The 27,333-nt window shown below is 38.9% G+C and overlaps 2 protein-coding genes and 1 long non-coding RNA gene across 4 annotated transcripts; 1 reads left to right on the top strand and 2 right to left on the bottom strand.

Moving 5' to 3' along the window:
• Positions 1,551-3,682, bottom strand: LOC109213754. 2 transcript variants are annotated; one of them, XR_002066068.1, is made up of 3 exons: positions 3,593-3,682; positions 2,254-3,500; positions 1,551-1,724 (listed from the first exon to the last, which is right to left on the bottom strand). It is a non-coding gene; the product is annotated as an uncharacterized LOC109213754 (long non-coding RNA). The 2 variants fall into 2 exon arrangements; XR_002066064.1 differs by lacking the exon at positions 1,551-1,724 and having other exon boundaries at positions 2,197-3,500.
• LOC109213597 (26S protease regulatory subunit S10B homolog B) lies at positions 9,306-14,839 on the top strand. The gene is made up of 10 exons (XM_019377435.1): positions 9,306-9,541; positions 11,767-11,886; positions 12,045-12,181; positions 12,285-12,446; positions 12,532-12,618; positions 12,702-12,788; positions 12,891-13,028; positions 13,645-13,836; positions 13,917-14,015; positions 14,427-14,839. The coding sequence occupies exons 1-10, from the start codon at positions 9,442-9,444 to the stop codon at positions 14,499-14,501; spliced, it is 1,197 nt and encodes a 398-aa protein (XP_019232980.1). The 5' UTR covers positions 9,306-9,441; the 3' UTR covers positions 14,502-14,839.
• LOC109213673 (bifunctional phosphatase IMPL2, chloroplastic) lies at positions 14,932-19,317 on the bottom strand. Its single transcript, XM_019377528.1, has 9 exons — positions 18,721-19,317; positions 18,541-18,619; positions 17,445-17,539; positions 17,313-17,362; positions 16,320-16,444; positions 16,095-16,161; positions 15,811-15,900; positions 15,419-15,530; positions 14,932-15,302 (listed from the first exon to the last, which is right to left on the bottom strand). The coding sequence occupies exons 1-9, from the start codon at positions 19,073-19,075 to the stop codon at positions 15,232-15,234; spliced, it is 1,044 nt and encodes a 347-aa protein (XP_019233073.1). The 5' UTR covers positions 19,076-19,317; the 3' UTR covers positions 14,932-15,231.

Here is a 27,333-nt window from a genome sequence, read left to right as displayed (position 1 = left end):
GGGTAGAAATTGTGAAGAACTAGGGCTTGGTTTTTGAAAACGAATTTTTAGGATTTGAAAGGCCATCTGAGCTCCGTTTTCGGTAAACTTTATATGTACGGACTCGGGGCGAGACGAGGAATCCGTTGGTGTGATTTTCAAAATTTTTCGAGAAGTGGGCCCGGGGTCTCGGGGTTTTAACCAACTTCGTGAATTTTAGTACTTTTCGAGTATTTTTGATTGGGTTATGTTTCTTTAACCCGATATTTATGTATTCGTTGTGATTTTGACTAGATTCGACGCGCGAGGAGGTCGATACAAAGGGAAAAGGCATTGCGGACCAGTCTACGGCCGGTTAGAGGTGAGTAGTTGGTGTATATGATGGCCTGAGGGTTTGAAACCCCGGCTTATCACATTTTGACGCTATTGTAGGGCGTGACTCGCATCCCATGGCAGGTGCGGGATTGGTTATGACTGGGGATTGTGACTTGGTCCATCCCGAACAAGAATGTCTCTATATTGGCGACTGATACGCACCCTGTATTGAATATATCTGGGCTTATTGCCGTGTTTGGGGCCTTGTGCCGATCTGTAGCATCCTTAGAGGATGAATGTCATTGTGATAGCATGCTTTGTATAATCATTGATCTCAGTCCTGTGTTTAATCACTGTTATGAAATGCTAAGTCACTTTTCCTGAAGTTAAATATCTAAAGTATATTCTTCTTAATAAATTGGAAATTGGGAAATTAATTGAATCTGTTACGTGACTCATATGCATATTGTGGACTGAGTATGGATCGGGCTGCACGCCGCAACGAATGGTATGATTATATTGCGCTTGGGCTGAAGGAGCCCCTTCGGAGTCTGTACACACCCCCAGTGAGCGCCGTCGACGTTAAATGGATCGGGCTACGCGCCGTAGCGGTCATGTGCATTGCATTGCATCCTTACATTATACTTGACTGATATATTTGAAGTTGTTTTGCTGTTGGTTCGTAGTTAGGTGTTGGACTGTTAGTTTTAGCTTTACTTTGTGGCATTTCGTGGATTTCTTATCTTCAGACATTTTATATGCTTATTACTCACTGAGTTGGTAGTACTCACCCCCTACTCCCTGCACCTTGTGTGCAGATTCAGGTACTTCGGGAGCTTAGTTGAGCGAGCCGCTGGTTTCCAGAGTTCCAGGAATGGTCGAGGTAGCTGCTATGACGTCCGCAGGACCCGACTCCTCCCTTATCCCTTTATTATTTCCGTACTTTAGAACATACTTATTTTGAGGATTCTTGACTCTGTATTAGTTAGAGGCTCTAGACTCATGACCCCAGGTCTTTGGGAGTTACAGTTTATGTCAGTGTTTCGTATTGTTTTAATTGAGTATTTCAACTATGAGTATTAATATTTGATTTTAAGTATCTGATTAATTGGTTTTGAGCTTTGTGCTCGGGTTGAGAGAGTAAATGGTCGGGCTTGCCTAACATTAGTGTTGGGCGCCATCACGACCCGATTTGGGGTCGTGACAAAACAGTAAAAGAATTTCTGCGGAAAATCCATTAGTTCCACAACACCAGATTAGAAGGCGTCAAGGAATATCCCAAAATCAAAAAGCGTTGCGTTTGGTGTATCTATAGGACATGAACTATTTAGCAATGAAGAGTGATGACACGCAGATGAATTTCCACATGCTCGTTGCCAACAAGTAGATTCACGTTTTATTGTAAAGAGGTACCAAAACGTTCCAAGTACCTAAAAGGCAGAGAATAACTTATTATCAATATTTCAGTAATGATAGTTCACGAATAACGGACTATAAGATTATGACTTAACTACTTGCTAATATTATTGAATATCTGTAGTAATCATATGTTTGCATGCCAGCAAAAACTTAAGATGAGTGAAAATCAATAAATTTATTCCTACAACACCAATTGGGGACCAAAAATAAAATCAATGCTTAAAAAGACACTTTTTAATACAACCATCCCAATTTTCTTTTTATAACAGTTGTGTCATGGCCAGTTTGTGCGCGCCTAAACTATTCCACTAGGTACCTACTACCTGTTCACCGAGACAAATGGAAAGAAATCATCAGGTAACATTTTGTCTACGTTGAGATTTGGACCTTAGTCCCCAAAGTTTGCACCCACTTCTTTGACCACAGGCCAGACCTTAGGTGCCATCCCGAAAGTAATTTTGCAACACATTAGTTTAAACTATCTGAGTGCACAGTATGATAGCCTTTTATAACCAAGCTTATAAGTTATTACAAACTTACATGACTGGCAAGCATATAAAGAAAGATTGAACTCAGCTCCAGCCCATGCTGTTTCAGTGAGTATGCCAGAAGTTCTAGTGACTTCCTTATATAAAGGATAAACTCGAAGGAGCCTCGGAATATATTGGAAGAAGACAACAAATTTTAGTAAATTCTTCCTGCTCAAAGATCTAGCACCCACAATTTAGGAATTAGAATTAATATTACAACCTGAAAAGACAGAAAAACGACATGAGTAAAAACAATAAATCTAGAATTTGTATTTGCATAGAAATGAGCTAGCATGATTATGGTTAGCAACCTAGTCGCTGTACAGTCTCTTTAAGAGCTGTGAGTCTAGCTTAACAACATACTAAATCCTTAATATCATGAAGCACATGAAAAAATAGAAGTTTAGAAAATCATTTAATGCCAAAAGGTTTGCTTATCATGAAAATCTACATTCTCCATGACAGACAGATTGTTTGTTTGAAGCAGCATAAATCTTGCACACAATCGACCAACCATGTGTTATCCAATAAATAAGAATATTTATTAAATTAAAACTCCAATAACATTTTTAAAAGAAAGACCAAAGGTATTGAAGAAGCCAAGGCCAAACAAAGCAAGAAGGTTGAGTGAGCCTAAATAAACGGACAGTGAGACATGACCTTCTAATTAGGTAATGTATCACCATGGACAACTGGTCACTCAAGACAACAGATATCGTTGGTTAAGCAACATAGTTTATTTTACTAGATTTTTAAGTCTGGCCATCAATAGTACATGCCTTTTGGGCTAAACCTTAAGTTGATATTATCAACCAAAAAAAAGAATAAGAGAAATCACTCTAACTTATGGTAGAGGAAGAACTGCAAGAATATCTATCAACAAGTAAGAGGACAAGACCAAAACTCCTCTTCCAAATACACGCTACGAAGGGGCAATGAAACCAGTACGAAATTGAAGCACAATATGTAGAAAATTTCTGAACAATCACAAGAATAACAGTAGACTTAGAAAACATACAGAGGAACCAATTCATAAAATAGTAGAGGAGGAATAAACCCAATCAATCGCACGTCAATTTAACAGCAGTCGGTTATCACAAACGACTTAACATATGTAGAAAAGCTATACTTTCACAAATCTCAAAACACAATAGTTGGATATCAAAAATTACTAATCTGTGCCTGGTAAGCAGATTTTTTTTGCCGATAAAGACAAGAAAGTGAAGGAGAAGAATGATTTCTGCAACAATCTTGAACCTACAAGAAAAGAGAAGTTGGCGACAGATGAAAGGGAGAATACTGAAACTCAATTGTAAATCACACTTGTTGGGTAAGAAGAGAAGTTATACCTTGGGAAAAAGAGGATTTATCGCGGAGACCTGATAGATGTAGGCTTGCAGAGGAGTTACGCGAGTTAGTCAATCCTTTCGTTCGATTCTGTATCCATTCAATAAAGGGAATAGGTTTTTTTATTATTTTCTAATTGGAGGGAATAATTCATTATTGCCCAAAAAAGTGGAAGGAAAGATTATTATTTTTCGGATGCGGAGGGAAAGTTAAAATAATAAAAAAATTGATTTTAATTAGTACTAATTTTTAGTGGCAATTTATTTTTATTGTCGGTAAAAGTATACTTTTTACTGGCTAATGGTCATGTGCCGCTAATATTTCAACTTAAATAATATATTAGCGATAATTGTCTTATTGCCGCTAAATAATTGCCGCCAAAGGTCCTTTTTGTAGTAGTGACTTTGGCGAAATTTGCTTTATTATGTCTCCTTCGGTATATCTTCTGTCAATTGAGCTGTGCAAACAACATCATCTTCAATATTATTAGCATATTCTCTTCAAAGAAAAGTCACACGTCTGTTGTATGTTGAGTCACTAGCTTTATCAGTTGCTTATCTTGGCATGACTTGAATAAGTATCAACAATTAACTGCCTTGTAGAATAATAATATGGCAGTACCCTCACATGCAAATTATTTGAAGAACAAACTTCAGGAAAATGCCTGCATTTGCATAACCAACAAAATCTTGACAGTATTTGTTAGGATATATATATATATATATATATATATATATATATATATATATATATATATATATATATATATATATATATATATATATATATATATTTAACAATGATTACTTTTGCAATGTAATACTAATCGCATTCTAGTGTTCCCATGTCGAAGTAAATTTTAATTGTGCTAGCATAATGTTATACTCATGGTTCTGGCAAGAAACATAAGTACACCAATTTCACTAAGACACGAAAGCAAGTCATATTCGTTATATACGGATTGTTGAAGCTTTATAACATTTTTTCTAGGAACGTTTATGTGCTTCAGAACAATCTAAATTCTTCAATGATTTTTATTATATGCATATCAAATGTATTGCCAGACTAAAACCTGAAAGCGACTGTATCCACCACGGGAGAACATATCTCCATATAGCTAATGCCACGATATTTACGAAAAATCTTGTGCCACAAGTCGTCTTTATGTCTATCAACTTGATTTTTCATTTCACTTTCAGGTATTGGGACTATCTGTCCAACTTCACATTTTTCGGGTGAAGTCAATTTCATTGCGTATTTTTTATTTGCCCAATCATTTATCTGTCCAAATTTCATGATAGATGTGGGCTTAAGATCCTCATCAATATTAATAATATTGAGCGCAACATTATATCAACAATATCATCGATGATCATTTTACATCGGTTCCATCATCACACAATAAAGATATAACTTAACAAGATCTCATTATTTTCAGGTACATGAGCCTCTTCCATGAGGTCTTATAGAGTGTTATGTTGTGATGCTCTTCTAGAGCATTTGCCTCTTTATAATGACCATCTTGATTATTTGGGCCACTACTTCTTCAAGAAGTTTTATCTTTGAAACCAATTAGTCTATTACGATTTATGTGTGTCATAGACTCTATCCATCATGGACTTTATTTTATTTGGAGCATTAGTAGCTGGAATATGACATTTAGCTTTAGGTCAGCAAATGTGCATGGTAATATTTTGGAAATGAATTACCACTTGAACTTCAAGTTCACATTTGTCTTGTACGAAGATCTAGATGTATTCATAATAATTCATTCCACGTATCACTTTTTCAGCTGCCCATTTTCTCCCCCTAATGTTGGGATCACCAACACATATCCCAACCTTCTTTGGGAACCTTTGTGCATTGTGGTGGCACAACTAAATCATATAGCACATCCATATTTTAATATGGGAATTATTTGGATCCTGACCCTAAACCAAATGTGACGGGGAGAATTTATCATAACTTGGCTAGCTGCGTACAAGTGCTGCTGCATATAACATAATACATCTCTTTTTATTTGGTAGTTTTGTTCTCATAACTATAGTTGGAGACATACAATTTCTGCTAAACCAACATTATCAAGATAAATAATCATAATTTATATTTTGGAAATGTGCTCTAATAATTTGAGCAATCAACCTTGTAAAATTCAAACTGCAAGTTGATAACAAATGCACATGTGACTGCATAATAGATGCATTTATTAAAATTATATAATTGTAAATGCTCCACATGGAAGGTGATTGGGCCCACAAATATATCACCTTTTATTCGGTCCAGAAATCAGGGGATTCTTTTCCAACCTTAGCTGGTATATCATGAGAATAAGCAGCACAAGAGAATTCTTGAAAAATATTTTATTTCTTCAATATATGCCAATGTGAATTCTCAATCAATTTTTTCGCATCATAATTGAACCGGATGACCAACCGGTCATGCCAACTAATATTTGTTTCAGTAAACCTCTAGTTTACTTGTGGCATGTGATTCCATTATCATGCTTATACTTGTGTAGTACAAATAGAATGAAAATCGGGTAACTTTTTATATTTATCCGGTTTGATTATATGAAGGTATTCAATCTTCCTTTCATTTATAGTCTCAATGTGCCAACCACTTTGACTAATATATTTGAAACTTAAAAATTTTCTTTTGAGGCTTACTACAATATCAATATCACGAACAATTTCATTCATGCAGGTGGTAACAAATTAGATCTTCGGAGCTCTTAATTAATTTTGTACTACAAGATCTTTTGTCACACCATCCATATGGTGAACGTCTCCTTCACGGAGAAAATTATATTAATAATTGTCATGGTAAAAATCATCATAAGCAAAATCATTTCTTGCTTTAACTTTTCCTTTAATAACCTTTTATAAGGCACGACAAAATATTTTTGGCGTACCACATGTACGCGACCAATGACATATTCTTGTAACCACAAAGTAATTTCATTATCTTTCTTTATCTCAAATCTCCCAATAGAGGTGAGTTGTAGTATTTATTCAATTATGCATAAGCATATCCTTTTGCATAATTTATATCACATATATATTTTCATTTTCACTTTCAGGAATGAGTCTGCATTTACAATGCTTATTACAAGTCGCATTCTTTCAAAAAATGGACTATGATCGTCTGAACGTGCCTCATATTTATAGACCATATTGCTACACATTTCCTTCACCTTTGAAGGATTATTGTGAGAACTCTTATTGTTCTCCTTTTTACGATTACCATAATGATGACTATTATTATTTGATCTTTGGCACGCCCATGTTCATTGGTCAACCACTTGTCTTCATTTGGACTTATACGCACCGCTATCACATTCACTTCAAGAATGGAGCAAATCAAGTGGGACAAGTTTCATGCTTTTTCATGAAAAATATATTATTTTTCTTTAGTCGTCATTATATCATCAGTATGGTGCATTGGGACTCAAACCCAATGTCATACCTATATAACAACATGTTAGGCTATAATGAGTTAGGATCAAACCCAACTCTTATAATCACGGCGCACCAAGACTCATACTCGATGCCTTACCCTCATGGTGCAGTGAACTTGAATCCACCGTCTTACCTTCAAGCCATAGTCATTATGGACATTCTTCATTTAGTCAGCTTATTTTCTTGCAGAAATTTATTTGTATTATTATGTTATATAAATTAGACCAAGCCAACCTCAAATAATTTAAAATAAGAATGCATAGATTCACTCCTTGTAAGCTAGTTGAACTTAATCTCAGGAACTTGCTAGTTTACCAAGGGACTTAAGATAAAATATGCAACCATATGACATATTAATGCATCTTCAAGATATTTCAATGGCTCACGAGAACACTTTGGGAAAGTTTCAAACTTTGCCTAGCTCGCTGGCCTAGATGCAATGAGGAGAACTGTGATGATTGTAAAAGTCTTTTAGGAAGGAAATACTATCCGATTGATATAAATATCTCAATTGGTTAGAGACTCGTACTGATAACGGGATAAGAAACTTAGCTCAAAGTAATAATATAAAATAATAAAATAGACAATAGATGTAGAAAGAAAGAGAGAAGAGATTCTAATTTCTTCCATGTATTCAAGTGTATTACAAACAACTTATCATCCTCTATGTATGCCAAAAGAATTTCATAAATATGCCATTAAGCATTTAAGATCATGGAGAAAGATCATGGGAGAGATTATGGAGGTATGAGAGTTACAACCATAAGTATTGGAGTAGTGGGAGTTACGTAGATAATGTAAAAGAGTAGTGGGTGTTATTCATTTAGGAGTCATGAACATTCGCCATAATATAATGTTTCATAACTATATATAATTTATTATTGCCGTTGTTTTAAGAGAAATTTTCATAAAGCACTATCTTTGAGTGGTAATTAGCTATCTATAGATACCATTTGCTATATTACGGATTGTAGATATGTTTTCTGTTGTTATAAGATGTATTAGATGTATTTAAGCTACTGTATTCATGAATACAGTAGCAAAAATAGGCGTGAATCAGGGAAGTCAAGCTAATCAGTTATTGTATTCGAGTGTATTCGACAGTATTCATGGCATGAAACATGGGATTACAGCTGGACAGATTATCGTATTCGACTGTATTCACGGCGTGAAATATGGGATTACACTGTTTTTAAACGGAAAGTGAATCAATTAACATAATAGACTCCTAATATAACTCAACAAACTCAATTATAACACACAAATTTTATATTTCCAGTTATAAAAAAAGATTCTCAACCGAAAAATACAACAAAAATATACAATCTCAGAGAAATTATATAATACATCTGAATACATAAATTATATTAATTAAAAAAATATATGAATACATTCATGGAATATAGCGAGACAGTGAATACAACGAATACATAGAATACAATGGGACACATTGAAATACAATGAAAAAAAAGACGGTAAATACAATGAAATACAACGAGATATATTGAATTACAATGAAAAAGAGATAATGAATACAATAAAATACATGAAAATACATATGATACGTTGAAAATATATTAACAGAAAATTAAATTGCTCAGCCCAAACTCCGTCGTCTTTATTCAAGAACAAACCCTAATTTCCGGCGAATCCGCCGTCGAGCAATGGTGGCAGAATAAGGAGAAGAAGAGCCAACCTTCGTTAGCTTTAGTTAGAACAAACCAATCTTCATTAGCTTTAGTCAGAAGAGCCAATCTTCGATAACTTTAGTCAGAATGGTGGCAGAACAAACCCTAATCTTCGTTAGCTTTAGTCATGTTCCAATTACAATGGCGAAGAAGAGACAAAGCAATGTCCGATGGAATTGGAGAAATTGGGATCAGAGAGAACGTAGGTGATGTGGGTGAGAGGAATTTTGAGATTGAGCATCGTGTTTTCAGGGAATGGGGGAAGAGAATGACATGTATCAAAGTAGAGAGAGAAAGAAAATAGTGTAACTGAAAACGTATTTAGTGGCTTAGGGGTAGGAGGTAACTAAAATTAGATATTTTGTTATAAATATTAAAACGTATCTATAGAATATAATTTTTTTTAAATGATATTTATTTAGAATAAATAAGGTGTTAACATTTGCTATTCTTTTAACTTTGGGTTCAGATACCTTGGGCTTGAATAAAGATGATTTCCGTGAGCCCAACAAGTTGGTCCTGTACGTCTTCCCCTACTATACGTCGGAATAATAATTAATTGCAGATTATATATTTTCAAACAACGGTGTGCTCAAAATATTGTACTTTCTGAACAAGGGATCTATACATTGCTTGTTCCTCAAGTTGAGAGGTTGTTCACTACCGATATCAGAAAGCAGTTTCCACAGATCTGCAAATTCCAATATGTCGACCGAAGAAGAAGCCGTCAGACGCCGTACGGCACTCGCCGACTATCGGAAGAAGCTCCTTCAGCACAAGGAGCTTGATGCTCGTGTTCGGACAGGTCACATTCTCAATCTTAAACCCTAGTGCCCTAATAATTGATGTTCAGTATTATCAATTAATACAATTATTTACTCCTAAATGAGATGGATTTGTTGATAATTCTTCAGTTCGATTTTTAGAACTTTTGTTCTTCTATGCGATTAGATACTGTATGTTCTATGCTCAAAGACGAAGCAGCAATTGTTCATGTGTTAAACTTTAAATTCTTATATGTTTGAACCTGCCTGATACTTGTGTGAGATGTATGCCAATTTGCATTAAAATGTGATAGCTTTATGTTGAGATTAAGCATTACGCGGAAAGAAGAAGAAGATTAGAGAACGCATCGGGTGTCCTTGGATGATATAAGGATTTATAGGGTTCTGTGTTGCACTTCCAACAATTCAAATGTGTATGTCAGCCAACACTTATGCTTTTCACTTGCTTAGGTGAGTAGACAGATGATTAACATAGGAGTGATTGAGTTTGTATTTTAATTTTAGGAAGAACTGTTAAAGATTAAAAGTTTGAAACATCAAATAGGAAAGTCAATGCAAATGAACAAGTCCATTAAACTACGTGTAAAAGTCACTTTCTTTTTACAGTTTCTGACCTCTGAAATTCTAAATCATTTCTCATCATTCCTTACCTTATAAGTGCTTGATGTATTATTGTATCTTGACTTAAACTTTTCAGTCCTTTTTCACATATGTGGACACACGCACATGTATGATTTTGGAATGTAAAAAATTCATGTGCGTAATTATAATGATTTTGGAATGTAAAACATTTGTATGAATCATCAAGGTTTGGGGTCCATGTGACCAGGAGGTCGCGGGTTCGAGCCGTGGAAACAACCTCTTGCAGAAATGCAGGGTAAGGCTGCGTACAATAGGCACCTGTCATCCGGCCCTTCCCCGGACCCCGCGCATAGCTGGAGTTTAGTGCACTGGGATGCCCTTTCTTCAAGGTTTGGGGTAAAACATAGTGGCTTATAATACAGTGTAACCTACTGGAGAATGTTTCTTATAGATTCAGAGGGTGTTTGGATTGGCTTATTTTAAGTGCTTATTGGCTTTTAAGCACTTTTTTAGTTTGTGTAGTGTTTGGCAATGATAAAAAGTGCTTAAAAGCACTTATTTTTAGGCATAAAAAGTACAAAAACAAGCCAAAAGCCAAAAGTTGGGTATTACCAACTTATGGCTTTTAGCTTTTAGCTTAAAAACTACTTTTTATAAGCCAATCCAAATACCCTCTCAATCTTACAGATGTTACTGCTACATATCTTTTCTAACTTATCAACAATTCTTGCTCGTTGGACAATAGCTTCCTGTTCTCGTAATAAGCAGGATTTTTTTGCGTGAAACCGTTTACTAGATCATGTGGGATTTTACTGGGTTGTTGTTTACTAGATCATGCCATTTTTTTGGTCTTTTCATTTGTTAGATTTGTTCATTCACTAAAATGATTCTCTATCACCACAAAGTACAAGTGCTAGTACTTTATTGAGAAAAAAGGACAAGTTCTTACTTGCTGAATATCCAATCTTAGGTTGGAAATCTTTTGGACAGTTTCTTACTATAGAATAAAGATGAGAGGCTGATACAGCATATAACATCCAGTCTTTTCCATAGGCATATTAACAAATAATTCTTAATAGAGGTTTGCCAATTAAATCCAACTCTCTATCCCAAGCTAGTTGGTTCAACTGTATGAATCCTGTATATCTAATCCGTTATGTTGAGACACATTGTTATAGTATAGTTAAATACTTAGCTTTTAAGGAAAACTAAGTTTCTCTTGACCTAGAAGTTCTTAAAAATCACACTTATCTCTACACTGACATATAAGTCTAACTATGCTAAAAAGAATCTTGGAAAATACAGTGTCTAATAAGTGTAACATCTAAGCTTTAATCCCATCTAGTTGGTATCTCCTGGATGAATCCTTTGCTTCCATGTTATTCTTTTCTCAGTTAAGTTCGCATTGATTTTGAGAGAGTGAGAGTGAGGGTGAGAGTGAAAAATTTAGAGCATATTTTTTTATAAGTGATCATGAGGCAATATATTTTTATTCTGTACTTTCATGATTATTCCTTGATATTTGTTCCGTCTATTAACTTGCCTTTTCTATAAGCTGATAAGCAACTTAAATTCTTAATCCTACAAAACCTCATAGTATTCAGACTGTTTTTATCTTCTGTTATTGTATTACTTCTACTAATTGTAAAGTTGCTCTCTTCAGTGAGAGAAAACTTGCGGGCTACCAAAAAGGAATATGCTAAAACAGAAGATGATTTAAAGTCTCTTCAGAGTGTTGGGCAGATCATAGGAGAAGTGCTCCGACCTCTAGATAATGAGCGTTGTAAGTGCCTTTATCTTGACTAATATTACTTTACTCCTAGGAATGCACTATTGACCACAAAGTTGTGGTATCTTTCCTTTTCCTTTGACATGAAAGAAGTTGCTAAGGAACTGGAAGAAATTTATGGGACTAACCAGTACTTTTCATTACCGTCTCAGTGATAGTTAAAGCTAGCAGTGGCCCACGGTATGTGGTTGGCTGTCGCAGTAAAGTGGACAAGGAAAAACTGACTTCAGGCACAAGAGTGGTTCTCGATATGACGACACTTACAATTATGCGAGCACTCCCCCGTGAAGTCAGTAGTTATTGTTTGCTTGCAAGCACCAAGTGTTTGAGTTATGTTTAAAATTATTACATTTGTCCATCCCAATTTCCTCATGGTGAGAAATTTATGGCAGGTTGATCCTGTAGTACACAACATGCTTCATGAAGATCCAGGTAACATAAGTTACTCTGCTGTGGGTGGACTGTCAGATCAGATCAGGGAGCTGAGAGAATCCATAGAGTTACCTCTAATGAACCCCGAGCTTTTCCTTCGTGTTGGGATTAAGCCTCCAAAGGTAAATTGTTCAATGTAACCTTGTGTTACACATTCTTCTAAGTTTCGGCATGACAAAGATTGATCTTGCTTTTAATATGTCTCAGGGTGTTCTTCTCTATGGGCCACCTGGAACGGGCAAGACATTGTTAGCCAGGGCAATTGCTAGCAACATAGATGCCAATTTCTTAAAGGTCGGATTACTAGAGTTTTAGATATATCCTCCTGTCTAATAGCATCTCATAGTGCGGACTTTTATAACTGGTGATTCCTGCAGGTTGTGTCGAGTGCCATTATTGATAAGTACATAGGTGAGAGTGCAAGATTGATCCGGGAAATGTTTAATTATGCTCGTGATCACCAAGTAAGGTTTCAATTGCATTCACTGCATAAAATTTCTGAAAATCATAAAATTGGTGATTCCTGGAGGTGGCATAAAATCTGAAAATCATTGTCTTTATTGTAGCCCTGCATCATTTTCATGGATGAGATTGATGCAATTGGTGGACGTCGTTTTAGCGAGGGGACAAGTGCAGACCGTGAAATTCAAAGAACGCTCATGGAATTGCTTAATCAGTTGGATGGATTCGACCAGCTTGGCAAGGTAGAGGTTGATCTTAGATGTTTGCTTCTATATATGTTGGAATTTGTTCCATAGTCCACGATCTATGATTTTCATCCTTTCATACGTAGTCTCTTTGAATTCTTCAAGTTTGATTAAATATGCTGATAAAGGAAGGAATGTTAAAGTTGCTTATCATAGTCTATTCTTAGAATCTATGCATAAATTCATGCACCGTTTAAATAACCTATCCATAGGTCTTCCTCCTTAATAGGAGGAAAAGTGACATCCAAGTTCAGATTTTGTTTACTTTGATTAGTCTAATCTCTTTGAATTCGTAATTTTCAACAGGTATTTTGAGCAGAGGCAATTCAGGATTTAAACTCTATGGGTTCAACTTTTAAGATTTTTAACATTGAAACCATTATATTTTTAAAGTTATGGGTTCAAATCCAATATTTTTTGCAATTTTAATGAATTTTTACACATAAATTTCTACTCCACGTCGAAAGTTATGGGTTCAATTGAACCTGCCTGCATCTACCACATTGCATCCGCCTCTGATTTTGAGCATGTTCGTAGAGGAGCAGAATGCATAAAAGGGGGCTGGGATATTGTTTGTTTGCCTGAGTCGTTTTAATCTTTATTCTGTTTTCAGGTAAAAATGATTATGGCAACGAATAGACCTGATGTTTTGGACCCAGCTCTTCTTCGCCCTGGTCGGTTAGATAGAAAGATAGAAATACCCTTGCCTAATGAACAATCAAGAATGGAAGTCCTCAAGATCCATGCTGCTGGGATAGCAAAACATGGTGAAATTGATTATGAGGCTGTTGTCAAGCTTGCTGAGGTGGGCTAATGATGCTAACAAGAAAAACCATTGTATCGCTTTTGTCGCATCAAACTTCTGATAGCATTTTTTATCCTCAGGGTTTTAATGGGGCTGATCTGCGGAATGTTTGCACTGAAGCCGGTATGTCTGCAATTCGTGCAGAGCGTGATTATGTCATCCATGAGGATTTCATGAAGGTATTGGTCTTCTTTTCCAAGATTTCTGTTAGCAAAGTGGTAATTTTTAATTTCACTGCCTGGCTTTTCTTTGAGTTCACCCAATAGAGTTCTTCACGCTACCAAAGTGACTCATGGTAAATCTACACTTGTCTTATCATGTGAAGCACCTCTGGTTTTAGATTTAGCATGCTTAAATTCTTATTATTAATGAAAGCATGCTTAGAATTCTTTCACTAAGGGATATAGGTTTGTTTCGGAAGAGAGAGATGCCTTTGTGTTTCTACTTTGTTAGTAGTATCCGTGTTCTTAAATTCTTTCTCCCTATTTGTCATCGTTGGAACTTTGTTCCAGAAGAGATGCGTTGTTACTTCTACTTTATTTTTTTTGTTCTTAATTTTTTTTCCTATTCTATCTTTATTTTCCTTTTAGGCGGTAAGGAAACTGAATGAAGCAAAGAAACTTGAATCAAGTGCTCACTACAGTGCTGATTTTGGTAAGGAATAAGCACGAGCATAGGGCCCTCGGACCAAATGACACAACTGAACGCGATCTTTGCTGTGCTTGTGCCGTTTGAGATTTGTTCTTTCTGTATTTTAGATTATGTAAAGCAGCCACCCTTTCCCTGAAAGCAGCTGCAGTTACTGATTTATTTCTGTCACATCTGTTGAAGAATGTCAGAATAGAAGATACACTGTGGATGTTTATTTGCTGTATTGCGTTTCTATGTACTGAATTATTATTTGCCTTGGACCCAAAAAGAAAAACAAACGTTTACTTGATCCTCAGGTTGTATAAAGGTCGTGGTACTCAATACAGCATAGGGATCCAATCGAACTCTGTTCTAGCTGAGTGTAGTTTTGTGTTCTCTTGTAATTTCTTCAATGCAAATCGATCGAAATTGTATAAGGTTTCTTGCCATCAAATAACGTGACTATGAACAGGAAAATCCAAGTAGTCAATTAGTCAGATGAACCAATTACCAGCGTGAGGTTACAACAGTGGACTGCATAATTCAGTTTAACAATTTAAATTAACCTAGAGTCTCGGTCGAAAATATTTAATAGCATTCATGTACTACATAATTCAGTTTAACAATTTAAATTAACCTAGAGTCTCGGTCGAAAATATTTAATAGCATTCATGTACGCCCAAGGGAGTTAAGCCTATGCAATGAGATCCCTTTGGCCTATGAACAACTTCAACTTCAACTATATAAATTGAAATATAGCTGCGTCTACTGCCACTGCAATGCATCCACAGCTTGCTGGTGAACTTGTTTATCACCTGCTGCCACTACATTGAAACCTGCCAATTGAACACCGAATTTAATTCACATAGACTTGGGACATATTTTCAGACATCCAAGGTTAGGTTGTGTATATGAAACGATATTTTTTAATGAGAACAGTGATAAGAATTACTTGTGGCTGGTGAACCAGCAGAAGCTTCCCAAGTAAGTTGTTGTCCTTTCCAGTCGGTTATAATTCCTCCAGCACCTTCTATTACAGGTATAAGTGAGAGGATGTCGTATGGCTGAAATGTTTGTTTTGACATCAGCATAGAGATTGTGAAAACCAAAAAAGCAATTTAAGATCACTGGTTGAAGGAAGTAAAACAACGAAATTTCACCCCTGCACCAATATTATCAGGCAGGGAATATACCGAAGTTTCAATCAGTTAGTAATATTGGACATAACCAAAGAGACGCTAGCTGTCCTCTATAAGGAGGGAAAAAGCTCAATATGCACATTTGGTGAAGTAAAAATCATATCTTTATTAGTCTAGGTAATAGAGCAAGGAGTGAGTAGCTGACCTTAAGACCAAACTCTATTACAAGATCCACAAATCCAGAAGCCAATAGGGCATAAGCATAGCAATCACATCCGTACAGTGGAACTTTCACCTGTAACAAATATAGAGGGAAGAGATAAGAATTCGCTGTAGAGGAAAGAGAGTGAAACTTATTCATTCTCTCTTCCTCTTCAGTTTCCTCCCTACTCAGATCTTCTCATTGCACTCATTCCCTAGTTTTTGCTATCTTGATTGCACATTAGCTAGAACTCTATCCAATGGTTGTTTGGCCATAGAATTACATACCTTGCTTCTAACACGAGCAAAGGCAAGCTCAGCGTCGCCTTCGAACAAATGTGGGCTAGTAGTGTACCTGAACTTGAAGAAAGAATGGAAATGAGAACTAGATGTAGCACACTTTTGATAACCCTGAGAAATTGAACAGATACACAGAATACAAGTACTTGAAGGTGAATAACAGTGTTCTATCTTTTATAGAGAAAACTGAAAAGGTTCCAAGGAGCAACGTACAGGTAGGCCTTTGAAAGACTTGAACAACTGCGAGTGGAGATTTCTTGCCCATTCAAGCTAGTGCGCCGCCCACTTAAACCAGTCCACCTCTCTTTCAGTACAGGCTGGTCAATAATGCCAAGAATCTGGAAAAGCATGAATGAAGGGATCACATAGACAAACTTTTGAAAACACAGTTTATCTGCATATGTGTCTAACAGTCTACGGGAGCATAATATAAGGAGATTAAAGATAGTATCCTAGGCTGGAACTCTCATTACACATGAGAAAGTTATGAGGTGGTTCCAGAGTCGAACACAATATTACTAACACAAGTAATCCCATATGGCACTAAGGAAAGAAAGCATAAATATAATATTATGTTCACAGCTATTAAGAAATCAAAAAGGCAAAAGCACCTACATTATATTGCTAATTTCTTAAACAGACATCAATATTCCAACTCAGGCATCAGACCTTTCGCCCTTCAAGAAGAGGGAGAACATATACAGGTATAGAACCAAATGAGTAATGCATAGGAACCATGCATGAACCAAGTGATCTAGGACTTCACTGTTGTGAGAGAAATGAAATAAAGAGGCGATTAAGCATGTTCTCAATATGGATATTCAATTGTATTTGGTACAGAAAATCTCTTGTAGATATTTAGGCAGAGTCTACATGAGAACCTCAAATTTCCCTTTTTGCTGTTATTTTTGGTTTATAAGTTCATGAGTATCTATCTCCGTTTCCTTTTTTATAACTTATACCCGATGTCTTCTGCCAAGAGCAAATTTTCTTAGCTACAGTTAGAAAATCAAAAGTATGCCAACAGACGCTGTTTTAGTGTAAAATAACCCTTGGATTTCCAACTAGCAAACACTGTCTCGATACGGACGAAGTTTTGGAGAAAAATTGATAGTTGACAGGACTAATAAGCAAGATTTCATTGATCTAATAGCAAACAAGGCTTTTTAATGATAAAAATAAAATCAACTGGCTAGCGATTCATACCGGTTTACCTTTGTACAACAGAGCAATAAGAGTGCCAAACAAGGGTTTCCCTGGTAAGCAAAAAGTATACCGATGAATGAATATTTGAACTACAAGTTAAACAGAGTTGATATGGGAAAGACAAGCAGGTACCTGTAATGAAACTCTTCGTCCCATCTATTGGATCTAAAACCCAAACATACTCTGCAATTTCCTCCTTACACCTCCATCCCTTCTCCTCTCCATAACTATCACCAAGCAGTTTAAACACAGATTTTCAGCAAGCGAACACAGATTGTGTAGTACATGAAACAGAGACAAAAGGTCAGGAAAAGCATCATTTTAACCCTTGATCAATGATTTAAGGAGTCAACGGCATTGAAAGACAGCCTTCCATTTTTATTCCAACACACTGGGGATGACACAATACAGAATATCATGAACAAAAAATATAAGAATTGCATTGACTTGTGCCCGTCAAATTAAAAGTGTGAATGGCATTCAGCTACCACGAGGACGATCCTACACAAGCAGATAGACTGGGCTACCAGTTAAAATTTGTGGAAAATTCACTTGTATTCTATTACTGTCTTATCAAAGTTCAAAGCACGGGAGCTTTTCAGCAAATAAGATCCATTTTAACTGTACTGCCTGCGCTTTTTTCTAGAAGATTTGTCTTTCGGCTCTCGATAGAATGAGATATGGCATGTCACAAAATAAGTTTTCCAGCGAGCACATAACCACAACGAGATAGTGCCTTTCTTTCCCTATGGTGAGTGTGAGGTTATGTTGATAAATGTCATATGCTAACCGTCATACTAAGATAAGCCATTCTGAGCTAAAAGCAACAGTGATGCCAAGCTGAAAATGGTCGGTCCATCCATAGGCCATTCAATTTAAAATTTTAACATGCACACATATTGGAAGAGGGAATACTCCTCTCGAATGCTGTCAAAAAAATCACATTCCGTGAATCGAAAGGGGAAGCCTACTCATCGATCAATTAGAAGTAAAAATGGAGAGACTAAGTTCTATGCATGGACGTCATAGAAAATATCTACACGATTAGGTCACTATTAATAATTAAATGTAATATTTTTGATAGACATTAATTATTAATCAGATAAAAATAGTAAATGACAAGATAAAAATCACTGGTAAGAATTTTTACATTGTTAGTTAGTGTATACAAGGATAGCGATATTAAAGCGAGCAATAAGTAAACTAGTGAGAGCAAAAACTAACTCACATTGCATGGGAAGGGAAATTCTCTTGAATTATCTTCACCATAGATTCCTCCGCCGCTTGATCAGCAATCGTCACCGGACCTTTAACCATAAATTTCCACAAACATTTGAAAAAAAATCTCCGGATAGTTAACATTCGCAAGCAATTTATCCGCGTAAATTAAAATCAACAAAACACTCACTCGAATCTTCTTTGTCGAGAATATCGAAGCTTTTCCGGAAGTATTTGCGGATGACTTCACCAGCAGCATCAGCCATTTTGTTACCTACAGCAGCAAATTTGTCGAGCTCAGAGTCCTCAATTCCTAAATCAGCGATATGTGCGTTATTAGCGAGCACACAATTCGAAGTCATCGTAGGCAACGATAATTTGACTCCGCGTGAGATTGCGAACGAATTGGTATCGGAATGTGGAAAAGCAAGTGAATCGGAGACGATTCTCCGGCTATTAACGACGGAGATTGATGAGGAAAGAGGTAGAGAGGTGCGGGGATTTAGAGAAAGGAAGTGAGATTGAGAGAGCATTTGGAGTTGCATTGAGGAGTTTTAATAGGCGGGAAAAGGAAGTGCTTCACGAAAGAAAGATCGGTGGGAGTTGGGAGTGAGAAGGAGCAACAGCACAGATGGCGTAAAGCGGCGTATTGGTAAGGGGAAGTATGGAAGCTGATGTGTTTTCCACCGTCCGATGTGGAGTCACTTATCTCCCGCAATTACAAGCACACAAGATACAACAGTGCGGCCCAACTGTTTAACATGAAAAAAGATACTGTATCCCTTTCTTTAATATCCATTCTACTTGAAAGTTTAGAGCTGGTTCCGTAATATGTATACCAACTTCTTAACTAAATTCTTCAAGTTTGTCGCATAAGTATAAATTCTTTAATTGATGTTCATGCCTTTTTATTTAGAGAGACAAAAGGAAAATACTTATATATTAATATTAAGTACTTATACTAGCCAGCCTACTACATATATTATACTCATTGTTTGAACAAAAAGCTTAAGACTCTTTTGTCAACTCCAATTATCAATAATAAAGAAGGTAAATCATAGCCAAGCATTATTAACTTTAGATTCAAACTCATATAACGAGGAATAACGAAAGATAGGAGCACATTAGATTTATTGATGTGATAATTTTGCATCAAACACGAGAGATGAGCTTACATCTGAAGCGAAAAAGAATTGTATATGGAGGGGTAAAGAGGAAAAAGTGAGACCACTGTTCATCCGAGAGAGATTCTTCTTTTCTCTTCCTCTTCTTCTTCTCTTTTCCTCCCTTGTTTGTTGTCCTTCTCTCTCTCGAAAAGCCCTCACCCCTACCCACCCCCACCCTTTTTTTGAGCTTGCCTGCCATATATATATAGTCCCTAGGACATTTATTCAATGGTCTCTAACCAACATGCTTTCGATGACTTGACCCCGAGGATGGCCGAGGTGTTCTTTGCTATTTCGCCACCTGGCCGGGATCCCAACTTGGTCGACCCCTATCATTTCTATTGGGGGCGACCACTACGGTCAGATTTTGACCCATACAATTAGTCCCTCTGTCTGTCGAGGTCGTCTCTTGGCGGGTTCGACGGGCGGACTCTGTCGATTCGGAAGTTAGGAGAAATCTGAGTGTTTACGCATTGAGTGAGGTTTTCAGATCGAGGCGAAGGCGTGACACTTTAATGATACCCTCGGACCGTCGCATCCGTTCGGAGTTGAACCGTTGTGTTGATTCGAAACGTCGTTTGTAATCACTGTCATTATGACACACGTTCCTTATGGATTGAACCGTTTCTTGTGCCCTATCAGTTTCGATTGGCGACTCTTGGGTTTCCCGCTCGGGGCATTTATGCTCCTATAAATAGGGGAAAACACCATTCTATTGCCATACTTTTCAATCTTATCAAAGGAATTTTGCGATTCTTTACCTTATTCGATACTTCATATTTTTAGTTCACTCTCTTGTTAGTCGGAAATTGACGTCACCGTCTTCCCTCTTACTTCCCCCTGCTCATTCACTCTGCTCAATCGAGACAAATGGCTGGTACTTCCTTCCGCGTTGACAGACTTGCTGAAGTTCCGGTGCCGGAAAATGATGCTCTTGCTCCCAGAGGAGTGGAGATGGCGGAGGATGAGGGGGTTCCAACAGCGGCCGAAATATTGCCCCGTCCGGGGAAGTTATGGACCGTTTTAACAGCCCTGCCGGAGAGGAATCGGAGACTGTTTCCTCTATTATGGATGAAGCGGCGATTGCGGAGCTTAAGACCAAATGGGGGATTCGGCACCATGTTGAGATGTTGCCGGCGGTGGGAGATGATATTATACATTTTGATCGCCCCGGATATTGTGCTTTCTACGCCTACCCTTTCATTGTCGGGTATACGCTTCCTCTTCCTTCCTTGGTGGTAGACTTTTGCCGTTTCTAGGAAGTATGCCCGACTCAACTTTCGTCGTACGTATACAAACTGTTCCTCATGCTGCTCAAGTTTATGGAGCTTGCCGGTCGGGAGGTCACTCTGGGGCATATGCTCAATATTTTTGCCCCTCAACCCAATCGAGGCACGATGATCCATATGCGCCATCGAGGAACGAAAAGTTTGGTGGTGAAGATGGACGACAGAGCCAATTGTCATTTCTGGGAGAGCTACTTTTATGTGCGGACCGAGCATCTTGTGACGGACTCGGTAGGGTTCCCTGAGAAGTGGAACTTCGCACGTAAGTCTTTTTTTATCTCCTGTCGGGGTGATGGTCGACCGTTTTTCTTTAGGAAGCATTAAATCGTTTTTACTTTTGCAGCCGAGAGACTACCTCCTACGCCTGTTGACGATATCTGCGAATGGGTGAATGCCATTCTCCCCTATATGGTGGGGGTTCACGAATGGGCGTCCTTCTACGAGAAATACGGGCTTAAGCCTCTTACTGGTAAGTCGACTTGCCGCAGCTTCTCTGTTTTTCACCTTGCAATTTGACCTTGTTGCTTACACGACCATTACTGTTAATAGGGAGAGTGCAAAGGACGAGGGCCCCTCCGCTCGCATTCCGTCGACCGACGTCTTCTGCTCGGCCTGCACCGACGTCTGCTGCCCATTCTACACTGAGGGCTACTCAAGTTGAACCTTCGACCGAATCCGTGTGCATGGAAACTATTCCTCAACCCGGGACTCCGGCTCCTACTGCCCGTTCAACAGGTGAACCTTCCCGTGCTGAGGATGGGGAGGGTCCATCGAAGATACGGCGAGTGGAGTCCGAGATGGCATCTTCAGCAACAGTATACCCAGAGGGCGACCTTCCCTTGACAATGATTGAAATGGGTGGTGACGCTAACCCGATCACGGAGGTAAACCTGACGATCGAGACCAACACGACGACAGAGGCTTCAGCTGCTGTGATTGATCAATAGGTTACTGTGATAGGAAGTCGGAGTCCCCAGGCCGTTGTTGCCACCCTGGGCGGGCCTTCGTTTTCCGGACCGAGTCGTGCTTCTTCTTCAGCCGCCGAGAGGGGAAAGGGTGTCGTAGTCGACGACTACGAGTCTGAATCCGATCTTGATCTTGATGATGTTAGAATGTTCGAGGAGGGTCTTACCCGCACGGTGGTAAGAGCGGGAGGTCTGTCCCGTATACTTGAGATTCTGTCGGAGATTAACCTTCTGTGGGACACGGAAAACTTAGTGCCGCAGTTTGACCTTTTGTGCTCTGCTGTAGAGTGTGAGGCTCTTAGGGACGTCCGTGACATTGACTTGATGCATGAGGTGGCCGCTATGGGCCTCAAGGTAAGTTTCTCCTCTTTGTTCTTTTTTTTTTGTGCTCCTTTTGTTTTTGGCGACCTCGACCTTTATCGACTCTTTTTTTTTTGCTTTCAGTCGTATATACTGGAGATTGAAAGTGCTCGCAGGGCCGACACTCGGGCCAAAATTTTCCTGATGATGTTGGAGAAGTATTGGCGCTACCGCAACAAGTGTCGTGAGATGCACGAACGGCTCAGGGCGAACGCCGGTAATCGGTCTCTCGGGGAGGAACTGGAGAAGAGGGATCAGGAGCTGATACAGTCTATTCGCGGGAATAGCGAGCTCGAGGAGCTACTTCGTGTAAAGGTCGAAAAACTTGAATTGGGAAAAGGGGTCGCCGCAGAATGTGAGCATCTTCAGGAGAAGGTACGATCGTTGCAGCCCGAGTTGGATCAAAATGCCATCAGAGTTGAGGCTTTAAGTGCGGAGTGGATGGGGAAATTAACCATGCTGGAGAAGAAGGTCTTCGAGTTGGAGAGTGTCGAAAGTTCTTGGGTATCAGCTTCAGCGAGGGCGGCGGCATTGGAGGTTACTATCCGCGTCCTTCAATCCGATCAGGAACCCGAGAGGGCGACGACTACCTGAGGGAGGCGAGGCTTGAAGAGCGCATTGGAGAAATTGACCGGGAAGCTTCAACTTTGGGGGATCGGGTCGCCGCTCTTGAGGCCGAAAAGGCACAATTGTTGGCCCAAGTCGAATCTGCCTCTGTCGTTGTCCCTCGCCATTTGTACGAGCTCTGGGTCCATGCCGATGCCCAGCGGGACATATACAAGAGCTTGTGGGAGGCGGGCAATATTTCTGAAGCCGCTTATGAAGGAGCTCGAACGAAGGCACGAGAGGCTCGTGTTAACTGTGGCTACGATCCTGCGACACCGGAGGCCGGCGAGGATGTTGATGCTGAGGAGGAGTTTCCTGGAGATGGTGATGGGGAGGACGGTGGTGATGACGCCGAGTGAAAAGTTGTTACCTTAGTTTGCTTTTTTTTTCTGTTTCTTGTACTGGGCCGGTTTTGGCCGTGTATAATCTGCGACCATTTGCGCAACTGTCTAAATAAAAGGGATTTTCGTCGTGGTACGTCCTTTGTATTTTTATCCCTTCCCCTTGCTTTACACTTGTTTTTTTGTTTTGGCGTAGACTTTCAGATTTTGTATGGTGAATTCCTGACTTTTTAGGGAAGCCAATTTTTGCCGGATCGAGTAGGATTTCGCCGCGCGAGTCCGAATGGAGTCTCTTTAGATTCGCATATTTGGACAGGATTTGGCTTTTGACTTATCGCTTTAAGCATATTCGTCTTTGACTCAAACGAGGTCGTATTCAGATTCGTTGTTTTGGACGGAGTCAGTCTCGACTTGAGTTATTCGATGGGGACTGAATTGTTGTTGATTTAGGCGAAGTCGCTCTTTTCATATGTATTCGAGCGAGGTGGACTTTGGGGTTTGTAACGAAATCAATTTCTTAGTCAAAAGAAAAATATTGACGACGACCGCTGGTTGCAAAGGCGTTATTGAGAGTATGGCCGGGATGTCAGCCCGTACAATTCGAGCGAGGTCGAATTCTTCTTTAATGGCGATGGCCCTTGGCCGTAGGGTGTTATTTCGAGCTAATGTCAAAATATTAACCCGTTATGGTTCGAACGAGGTCGAACTCTTCTCTTTGGCGATGGCCCTTGGCCTTAGGGGTGTTATTTCGAGCTATTGTCGAAATAGTAACCCGGTATGATTCGAACGAGGTCGAACTCCTCTCTTTGGCGATGGCCCTTGGCCGTAGGGGTGTTATTTTGAGCTATTGTCGAAATAAACCCGTTATGCTTCGAACGAGGTCAAACTCTTCTCTTGGCGATGGCCCTTGGCCGTAGGGGTGTTATTTCGAGTTATTGTCGAAATAGTAACCCGGTATGGTCCGAACGAGGTCGAACTCCTCTCTTTGGCGATGGCCCTTGGCCGTAGGGGTGTTATTTCGAGCTATTGTCGAAATATTAACCCGTTATGGTTCGAATGAGGTCAAACTCTTCTCTTTGGCGATGGCCCTTGGCCGTAGGGTTGTTATTTCGAGAATAGTAACCCGGTATGATTCGAACGAGGTCGAACTCCTCTCTTTGGCGATAGCCCTTGGCCGTAGGGGTGTTATTTCGAGCTATTGTCGAAATATTAACCCGTTATGGTTCGAACGAGGTCGAACTCTTCTCTTTTGTTATTTCATTGTCAGATTTTGGTAAATCATCGGCTACCATTCTGTCTGTGTAGACGTCGGAGCGGATCCTGGCGTACCTGATATAACCATTTTTTTTGGAGAATTTTGGGTGTCCCCTGGGGGAGTCCCAATTTTGCTTAACTTCTGCGTTTCCTAGGTGAGTTTTGCTTAATTTTGTTTGCATTGGAGAGTACGGTGTGCTTCCTGGGTGAGTCCCAGTTTGCTTAATTTTGTTTGAACTGGAGAGTACGGTGTGCTTCCTAGGTGAGTCCCAGTTTGGTTAATTTTGCTTGCTTTGTACACTACCTTGATGGGGAGTGCAAAATGTTGCTTTGTTTCATTCATTGGAGAGTACTATACATGTCCATTTCATACATATATTGGAGAAGTTTCCCCGTGTCTAGTCCTTCATCGTTCGGCCTGGAGAGACAATCGGCGGGCGGGGCGATGAACTATACTTTGAACTTCAAGACGTCCCTTTCGTCGCCTCGTTAAAAGCCTACCCGGGAAAACCCGATTGGGACAAAATCCGGATGAAAAAGAGTACGATTTTGGGGGGCTTCCTTTTTCAGAAGTCGAGTATTTGAGGTGAGCGACGTTCCAATTGTTTGGTAGTGAATTTCCTTCCGTTGTCTCTAGTTGGAATGGACCTTTGCTCACTTGCCCGTGCGGCACTTTTGTTCCTGTTTAGACAGACAACAGAGAGTAAACCAAAATGAGGTTTTCCTTACCTCGATCCAATGAGTCGATGCACGGGGGTAGAATGGTGGTTTTTAGATTCGGTAGCCGTATTTAGCTCCTCCACAGTTTTAGAGGTGCCCTAGCTCCGCGTGGGTTGAGTTCGCTTTAACTGCTGTGATGTTGAAATCAAGTCCCGGTTCGATCTCGTCTGTTTCGCACCCACAACAAGGGAGACCTGTCGTACTTTATTCATGGATCATCCGATGTGTGGGGGGATGTGAGAGTAGGGCAGGATGTGCCCATTCTCTTACAGGATTGCGCAGCAGGTGTTGTCTTCTCGTGTGTGGGATTTTGTGGATATCGGTTGTAACTCCTGCTTTTATGTAGCAGCCTGATATATCTGGATTATCATGTGGGGTTTACTTACCACTCTCTCGGGTGGGTGGTTACATTTCGCTGGTTTTGGATCTGAAGGAAACTAGGAAATTTGGCTAAGAAATCGCCACAGACGTCGCCAAATTGTTTGAACAAAAAGTTTAAGACTCTTTTGTCAACTCCAATTATCAATAATAAAGAAGGTAAATCTTAGCCAAGCATAATTAACTTCAGATTCAAACTCATATAACGAGGAATAACGAAAGATAGGAGCACATTAGATTTGTTGATGTGATAATTTTGCATCAAACACGAGAGATGAGCTTACATCTGAAGCAAAAAAGAATTGTAAATGGAGGGGTAAAGAGGAAAAAGTGAGACCACTGTTCATCCGAGAGAGATTCTTCTTTTCTTTTCCTCTTCTTCTCTTTTCCTCCCTTGTTTGTTGTCCTTCTCTCTCTCGAAAACGCCCCCCCCCCCCCCCACCCTCTCTGAGCTTGCCTGCCATATATATATAGTCCCTAGGACTTCTATTCAATGGTCTCTGGCCAACATGCTTTCGATGACTTGGCCCTGAGGATGGCCGAGGTGTTCTTTGCTATTTCGCCACCTGGGCGAGATCCCAACTTGGTCGGCCCCCTATCATTTCTATTAGGGGCGACCACTACGGTCAGATTTTGACCCATACATTCACATGCTTAAATAGATCGAAATAACCACATAATGTTTACCCCTCCATCTCCTTTTAGTTGTCGTATTTCACTTTTTGAAATTCTAAACTAATATTTCAAAATATATATTTTCATCTTATTAAGATGGAAAAGTAGAGCTGTCAAAATGGGCTAGCCCAGTCCAACCCAGCCCAGGCCTCATGGGCTTCTAAATTTGGTGGGCTAGGGCGGGTCGGCCCTCCATCTATATGGGCCTTAAAATAGTCAGCCCAGCCCAGCCCTAAGAGGGTCGCAGGTTAGGGCGGGCCGGTCCTTCAATTTTTTTAGAAAAAAATATTTCTCCAAATCTTTAGATATTTTTCGTGATATAATCTTTTGATCATATGAACGACTTCTGTTTATTTAGAGTGTAGAAGAATCTTGATATTTGACAAAGAATCTCATAATTGAAGTCCAAATTCTCTATATCTCTAGCTCTTCTTTTTTTAACCTTACATAAATATTTTTTGGTACTTTTGTTTCACTTTCCTTAGGTTCAGGAATTGCTTCAATAAGTTTATATGTTAAGGTTTTTTAATTTAGGTTTAACATTATTTGTCGATTTCATTATTATAGTCCATAAAAATTTTAAAATTCATGATATTTGCTAGTATTGTCAATTTTTTCTGGGTATTAAAACTTGACCTTTTTCTATACTGAAGAGCAATTTAATAATTAATAATATATTAAAGTAACCAAACTGATCATTGGCCACTTAAAATAATATTTTCTTTTGAAATATTATTGGTCACTTAAAACTTTCCTAGTTCGTTGTTAATTAAGAAAAAGAAAAATTAATCTTGTCATACTACATGCATATAAGAAATATAAATTCTAGTTCATATGAAAGGGTAAATGAGCAATCTAAGGTTGGAAATGGGGATTATAGTTAATATTTTTTTTAGTTTTTACTTTTTTTAAATATTCAAACTTGAATATAATTAATTTTTGGCCCACGGGCCGGTCCAGGCCCAGCCTCGGTCAAGCCTCAAGGGCCAGCGGGTTGTTTTGGGCCGGACTTATAAGCTTCAGTTTTAAATGGGCTAAAAAAATCCCAACCC

The sequence above is a fragment of the Nicotiana attenuata genome, chromosome 1 (assembly GCF_001879085.1).
Source record: "Nicotiana attenuata strain UT chromosome 1, NIATTr2, whole genome shotgun sequence".
Lineage (NCBI taxonomy): Eukaryota > Viridiplantae > Streptophyta > Magnoliopsida > Solanales > Solanaceae > Nicotiana > Nicotiana attenuata.
This window is presented reverse-complemented; position numbering and strand designations above follow the sequence as displayed.